A 7,880-nucleotide genomic window follows, 5' to 3' on the forward strand; every position below is an offset into this window, starting at 1 on the left:
GTCACGCATTCATGTTTACATAGAAATTGAAATAAATTCAAATATTCGCTAGTTGAAATGAAAAGATACAAACTGATGCTTTTAGTACAAACTAATTTCACCTCTACTCTGCTGCTGCAGCCTTTTCTGTAAAGCGACATTTTTCGCTTTAACCACATGATGGCGCCAAATTCAAAAGAATCGCTACACCAGTACTAGTCACTGTAGAAAATCTGCTTGCACAGCCACGGGGCCCCAGCAGTGAGGAGGACACTCCGCAGCTCTATTTAACAGTTGAAGGATTTTGCTCTGCGGTCTGGTTCCATTTGTGCTTTTACAGAAAATCACTGTTAATCAATACAAAGTTATCATGAGCGATTACCTTTTTATTCTCTAATGAAAGATTTCTACTCTGGTGGGAGTGGTCTCTTCCAGATGAGGGTCAACAAGCGGTTAGATTGATATGAAAATGATCTGGAATGTGTAAGCTGTGGACTTTAAAATCGACCGATCGAAACACACCTAACGCTCCTTTCCACTCCACCGCCATCTTTAAAACATCTTTTAGAAAAAGGTTGTTTTATCCCTCCAGTGGAGTTTTTGGAGATGTGTACATTCAGTGCCAAAGATGTTTTGGCATCATGTGATGGCTCAACGCCTAAGAAACTTTTTGTTGTGTGTTTTCATTTATCACCCCTCTGTACTTGCACAGCGGTTGACCTTTTGTTGCCTGCACTTTGTGGTCAGGATTGCAGCATCAGCTGAGTTTCCAGAAGAATAAGTGTCTCTGGTTGCTGTGCTTTTAGCTACACGATGCAAACAGGAATGTCCACACATCTTGCGTTTGCAAGATGGGTTTAATACATGCAACGATTTTAAAGGCTTTTCTATACATTCTGCTAAACACGGCTTGCATGCACTCTTATATAACTGGACATGTAGGCATTCGAGTCATCACACAAAACTTCCAACGAAAATCACGGCATAACTGTTCTCTGCGATTAAGCATCTAAACGTTAAGGGGTTAAACACGTGCGCGCTATGATGAACAAAACCGGACAACGGTGACATCAAGCTTTTACTTGTCTCTTAGATGGAGAGAGTAAGACTTCTAAGGTACATCTTTAGGTCTGAGTCTCTGAACGGATGCGCGCCGACCTTGGAGTCTCCAGACGCGCAGAAGAGGATTTTGCGCACTGAAATCAAGCAGAGCCTAAAAGCGAAGACAGCGAGCTGACTATTGTCTGTCTGACTGCAGTCCTGGCACTGGGATACGGGCACGCTTGGCTGTGTTTTACTGCGCATACTGACAACTTAAGACCAACATTGCTCCGGATTGAGTAAGGGAAAATATAGTCCACAGTTTATTTCGCCTTGCCTGGATTCTAAACTTAGAGGAGCGTTGTTACATCTGAACTGCTTAATGTAGGCGCTTCACTACTACAGACGAGCCAAAGAGTCCCAGCTGCTCGGGGGAAAGTACCTCGACATCCTGAGAGACGTTTTGAGAGGATTTTAGGTCTCTTTGCTGAACGTGGACTGAGAGAGGATGATCCCAGCCGCCTTACCGAAATAAGTGAGGTATTGCCTTTACGAAACGGTAAGGAAAAGTTTAGTATATTTCTTGAATAATTCACTGCCTCCATCTTTGATGTATTTCCAAATTAAAAAGAGACGTTTTAAATGATTTAACGACGTAAATATTTCCACTTTTCTCTCTCTCTCTCTCTCCCCCTCTCTCTTTCTTGCAGGTGATCATAGCGATGTTTCAGTGCCATGAGCGTCTTCACCTCTCCAAATCTTCCAGAGAGGATTTAATCCCCGCTCATCTTGAATAAGTCGACAAGTCGTTGAAGATGAGTCCTCTGCAAACATTCTTGTTGTTTTTCCTCCTGCACCAGGTGAGGAGTGAGATGAGTGAATGAAAAGAGGCTAATTATGCAGAAGCATGTCTCCGACTGAGAAAAAGTAGAGATGAAGCATTTTTATTATGCTGTAGGACTCTTACGAGATAATTATTTCTTCACTCTAGGTAATGGTTTAAACTTCTTTTGCTTATATTTGTTTTGTTGGCCTGTCTTTTATGTGGATCCTTATCACGCAGCTGTGCAAGACTTGTCTATCTCCACATTGTGCCAAACTGAATAATTTCCTGGCATGAAATTTTATTTGGCACAGTCATCAGGAGCAAATTCATTTGCCGAGCAGAACTCCTCATTCAGTCTTACAGGGATAAGCTTAATTGTTTTATGTTATCAGGGCTCGCACACTATTCAGTGAAATACTTTTCATGTGTTTTTTTTTTTAAATCCATAAAATAGTAAATAATTTAATACCCTTAGAAATGGCATCATTTCTTTCTTTTCTGTAGCCACTGAAAAATATGGTAAAAACAAACACAATGAATAACATAATGCAAACATAATGCATTTAGTAATCCTGGAAAGACTCCAGCTTTGCTTTAATGCGCATCATATGCAGTTAATTACCATAAAAGCATTTGAGTTTATTATTTCTATTTGATATTGTGGCTTTTTGTAAGACCATCAGCTTTCTCAGCTATGGAAATTTTACATTACAAGCAGAGTGTTGCAAAAGGTAATAGGTTAGAATGAACAATTAGGTAATATTCTAAATAGAGACACAGAATTACCGAGGTAAAAAAAAAAATCTACTGAAGATATTTTATAAAATATGCTATTAATTTTTGTGCTGGTTTGCAAAGTTTAAATATTCTTTTCTTTCAGTGTTTATATTCAGTATTATGTCCTTGGGTGTGTTGCTTCTCTCAATCACAGCTCATCTGAAAATGCAACCTGCCTCTTCATCCCTTCAGGTGCACCTTTGGTGATCACTGGAATCATTAGACGTCTGTGTTGAACCCCTAACCTGTTTTAAGTGTCTTTGCTCTCAAATTGGGGCCAGAGTTCTTTTTTTATTATTACTTTTTCCCCTTTCAAGACAACTGAGAACAATAGATGGAAATTGAAAAACCCAGGGATTTTAAAAGCTTGATGATAACGGTGATGTCCCTGTTAATCCAAAGAAAATTATTTAGTATTTACCAGAGAATGATTGTGTTAAGCTTCTAGACGTAATCTTTCTGTAGTCTAGTTCAGGTTTTAATGCAGCAAGCACTCGGAAGAAAGTTCATGAGCTTTTGGGGAGTATAAAGGCCTTTCCTGCCCTTTCCCCACCCCCATCATATCGTGATGTTGTCCCCTATAGATAGTTGAATACAGCGAGGGTATTAGCGTTTTCATCCTTGCTTTATGGATTCTTGCCATGATCAAACTTGCACTGAAAATGCCATGGGATCGAAGAAGTTCTTCACATCTGTGCCATCCTCAAAGAGGACCTCTTTAAAGATAGCCTTCAACTGTGCAGCTGCAGCAGCAAAGTGCTGTCTGCTTTGGCTGCGGTTGTAATCAGCCCTGTGCCTTCTGGGAGCTGTGCCTCCAGAGAGAGACAGACTGCCTCCCTGGAGAGGCTCTCTTTGTATGCCTCAGTAGCTTCCCTCCCAACAGATTCACCAATGTCTGACTGGGGATGTAGTGGCCGTTATCAATATTACCCTACCTTCTTAGGTTCAAAAAAATCCCAAATATCTGACCCTCAGTAAAGGAATGGAATAAGTGCTGCAATACATCATGATGTATGAATAAGATTTCTTTTTTGTTAGTGTATGAACCACTGAAAAGCTGCACAAGGATAACGCCCATCAGCGCAAGGCCAGATTTTGAACCCGAGAAGCATTCTGTGATAGAGGATTGCACGCAGGACCTTAAACCCCTTGATATGAAATTTTTAAGCTTCTTGTTTTAAGTAAAAATCCAGAGTTTGAAAAAGTGGTCCAAATCCTCAAAGACCCCCAGATAAAATCACACTTTTCTTCCCATCGCTCGTCACGTGCACATTCAATTAAAAAGCGCTTAGAACATGAATCAAGCGGTGAAAATGTAACCCTGGACCCAGCATCTGTGCCATGCCCCAGGGACAAATAAGAGGGTCAAAGCCATCCTGGGAGAATCCATTCTTCCCCCTGACATCTGCTGCAGTTATCCTCTGTGCAATGACAGCAGAACAATGTAGATGAAGATGAAACATATTTGAGAGCCGTGCTCTCTGCCATCTCAGCCTGTCCTGCCCTACGTCTATACCAGAGACTGCACGCAGGGAAAGTGGGGTTTTCAACTCTGCTTGGGATTAAGTGTTAGGAGACGTTGACAAAGTCTATTACGCCTTTATGTCTTTTTGCCAGGGTGAGAGCTCCTCTGGTAATATTATGTCACAACACAGCATCTATATGGCCCATGCCAAGAGGATCAGTCGCAGCGTTAGATGTATTGCTGCCTTTTCCGTTACCGAAAACACCACCCAGGGTTGAACTGAGCGCGGAAGACAAGAACGTCTTAAAAGATGGGTGTGACGCACTAGCGAGACGAAGCTTAGCTGGTTACTAGTAAGCTGAATGCGTCTTGTACTCCAGATCACGCCAGGCTTGGAGTTCATCCCTGCAACTTTGATGTGCAGTGATTTAAGGGATTACGAGTCATTTCCCAAAGGATTTAGCCTTAATTTTCTACAGTTAATAATTTATTTAAAAACATGTGTTTACTTATTTGGTCAGGCGAATATTTAAAAAAGTCTTTGTTACAAACAATCAGATATTTTAGACACAAATATTGCTGTAAAATTCTGCCAGAGGATTTTCCCCCTAGTTGTGTCATCCCCCCCCCCTCTCTGCAGTGGTAGAGTGAGACAGTGATGCTCTATTCAAAGGCAGAAAGGGTTCTGGCAAGGACAACAGTTTTATCCCTGTCTTCATAACAAAACACAAATTCTACATAAAATCCATCTCTAAGGGCTCTTTAACCCTTTTCCCCTTCCCCATGCTCAATTAGGTTTGGTTTTATTATTTATTTATTGTATATTTAAAGGCAACTAACACTGGGAAGTGTAATAAAATGTACAGTGGGGGGATTAGGAGCAGCTCTTTAATCTCACGCTTCTGATAATACTGCATGGGCTGATTGATTAGTTTTTCAGGAAGCTTATGTCAGAAAAACCTAATCCGTCTTTGGATTGTGCCAGCCTTGTAAGGTTTTCCGCGCTGCCACTTTATCATGGCGGCGAATTACAGAGCTGCTGGGCTGTGATAAGGTCCTCGTCTCTTTTACAGACCCCACCGCCCAACCCCCTGCACCTCCCTTTCCCTCTGGACAATAAAAAAAAAAAAAATGTGTTTATATTCTTCACATCCCTGCTCTGCCTGGTCTTCACATCAACCTCTCCCAGGATTTGCCTTGTAAGAAAGGGAGAAAAAAAAGAGTGGAACTTAAGTCTTCAAAACCCCACCAGAGAAATTGGGTGGAGAGAGAAAAAAAATATGAGAGAACACGTCTGGCAGACCAGTAGAAATTTCTGTGGAAGTGATTAAACATTGGATTGACAGAGTGAAGGGGCCTTGTATGCATGCGTTGCCTTCCAGGAATCATTTTGGAGCTTACATGGAGCTGATCTGTATCTGTGCTCATATTGGGGTCACAATCTTTCTAGCCAGGAGGCCTGACTAGATAATCCCTCATAAACAATACTGTCCGTGGCATTTTCAGTCCTCAGCTTGTATGTTGTCTCAGACCTCTGAAGAAAAGGTTGTCGCTTCTCCGAGTGAAATCCCTCAAATGTAGCTCGCAGCCACTACAGGTTCTTCTGACTGTATTGAGCCCCGCAGCCTGCTCCTTTCCCAATCATCAGTCATAATTGTGTTTGTACCGGCAATAAATCCATGATAAAGGTCTTGAAATGAAGAGAAAGAAGCTCCAAATGATTGATAGCTATGACACAATTGCCCTTTGCTTTGACAATAAGCCTAATCACGCCACGGTATGGCCCATTAAAGACTTTAGTCAAACAATTATAAGCTGCACGGCTATTTTCCCGCTAGCTGCTCGTGGGATGTGAACTGTTTAGGATGAAGTGCAGAGCCTCTCTAGTGGTGCAGGAAACATTATGTTTAATATGATGTTGAGTTTCCTGATCTTGGTCCACAGCTATGAATTTTTATGGGCGATGTGCAGCCCGAGGCGGTGTTAGATCTAGAGGCTCTGCTACCTTATAGCATTGTCATTACCTCTCTGCAGTGTCAGAAGCATCCAGCACTCACTGATGCACAGCGCCAGTGTTTTGAAGGCTGTTGTCTGTATTGCTTTTTACTGCCGTGCTGCAACAAAACTAAATGTCGCAATCAGTTTATGGAGAGAAGAAGAAATTTTGCCCGCATCCAGAGAGGGGATGGAGTATGATGCCACGGTGCCACTTTTTCTTTTAATTAGTCAAATATTTACATTAACACTACGTCTACCAGCTACCACACTGCAATCACACGAAACCGTGACTTAACAGGCGATGTTTCTTCTTTAAATATTTTCAAATTTCCTGAAAACTCTGACATAAGAAGTTGTTAATTACCGTCTGTGTGGTTCTTGGAGAAGGCAATCACATTTCATGTCAAAGCTCTGAGAAATGATTGACCTCTTTAATTAAAACTGTATTGCCTTTCTGTTAAAGGAAAAGTGTGACAGCTATAGAATAAGTACAATAAATCTCCCTTCTGATTATTCTCAGTTTTGCATTTCCTCCTCTGCCTCCAAGCTTTGAGCCCCCTTTTCTTTTTCAGCATGTCATTTTCAGCCATAACAAAGCACTGTCAGCTCCCCTCTGTCTTTGTATATTTCTTGTGAAGTACCTGTCTTCACAGCTACTCAGAGGAAAAAGGAAGCAACGTCTTTCCAACTCTTGTTTCTTCTTCAAAGAGCCCTGTTTCTGTGAAATCAGCCACGGCGCAATCTGCTCGGAGAACAGAAACATTTTGCTCTGTCAAATTTAGCGGACGTGCTTTTGAGCAAATCAAGCAAAAACATTTTGGAATAAAACACTCCTATCATTCACGGCGCGGATTTGAAGAGGAGAAAATGTAAAACTGGGGTTGTCGCACGCTCACAGAAAAGGAGCTCAGAGAGAGAAACATTTAGATTACGTCTTCCTGAGATGAAAGCAGAAAAAAACCTAAAAGTAGAACTTTGAAGTATTAATTTAACAACAACACGCCATGCCTCCTTAAGCTGAGCAGTTTTACAAGCACAGCTACCATTGTCGTACGAAGTATAAGGTGTTAAAACCAGTCAAGAGAATGGTAATTACACTGAGTCCAATGTGCTTTGTGGTATTATCCTTCTCAATCCCTATCAGCTATCAGGCATACGGAGGTGCGTGGCAGGTGTCAGGAGCCAGCACAGAAGTTGGCGCTCTGACCATGTAAGGGGATTATGAAACTGATGATGCGTTGAAAGGTAACGTCTGCCTAAAAGTGAAGTGTTCAGGGCTTTGCAGCTGTCATATGTGGCAGGTGGCGAGATAACACTAGTATCCAGATTACCTGGAGGCTCTCTTCCCAGAGCCTCCCGTCACTCTCTCTCTCTTCTCTCTTGGTGGGATCTTTGTTAACACTTTGGAAACACCTGACATCATCGCTGAATTCAAAGTTTCCACACCGAGCCATGCTCACTAACATCCCATTTTCACCCCCGTGTCTCATGCAGTTAATTAACAAACTGTCAGAATGCATTTTAATTGATACTGAGTATTTTATAGCAAGATGATGATGATTTTCATTGTCTTTTGAACTACAGAGTCAAAGTTTATGTGTTATTATGCTGCTAAAGTCACTGCATGTAAACGTCTATTTCATCCTAAACTTATCATGTGGGTTTCCACATTTTTCAGCTGCAAACATCTGTAAAAGGTAATCAAATGTCATATTTTAAGTATTTTAAAGCATTTTTTGCTCAATCCAGTTTTAAGTTAATTTGAAGATTTGAAGGTTGTGATGCCCCCCCCCC

At 41.4% G+C, this 7,880-nt stretch overlaps 1 protein-coding gene across 2 annotated transcripts in view; it reads left to right on the forward strand.

Annotated features, from left to right (window-relative positions):
- The first annotated feature begins 562 nt into the window (after positions 1–562).
- The window catches only part of nxph2a (neurexophilin 2a), an 18,571-nt gene continuing 11,253 nt past the window's right edge, over positions 563–7,880 (forward strand). The window contains exons 1-3 of one of the 2 annotated variants that reach the window (XM_042218539.1): positions 563–1,319; positions 1,409–1,579; positions 1,731–1,880. In XM_042218539.1, the coding sequence (XP_042074473.1) occupies positions 1,836–1,880 (45 nt within the window). In that variant the 5' untranslated portion in view covers positions 563–1,319; positions 1,409–1,579; positions 1,731–1,835. Of the gene's footprint in view, positions 1,580–1,730; positions 1,881–7,880 lie in introns of both variants that reach the window. The other variant, XM_014332694.2, reaches the window with a different exon arrangement.

Source organism: Haplochromis burtoni, unplaced genomic scaffold (genome assembly GCF_018398535.1).
Source record: "Haplochromis burtoni strain Fernald_Lab_line unplaced genomic scaffold, NCSU_Asbu1 Contig_20, whole genome shotgun sequence".
NCBI lineage: Eukaryota > Metazoa > Chordata > Actinopteri > Cichliformes > Cichlidae > Haplochromis > Haplochromis burtoni.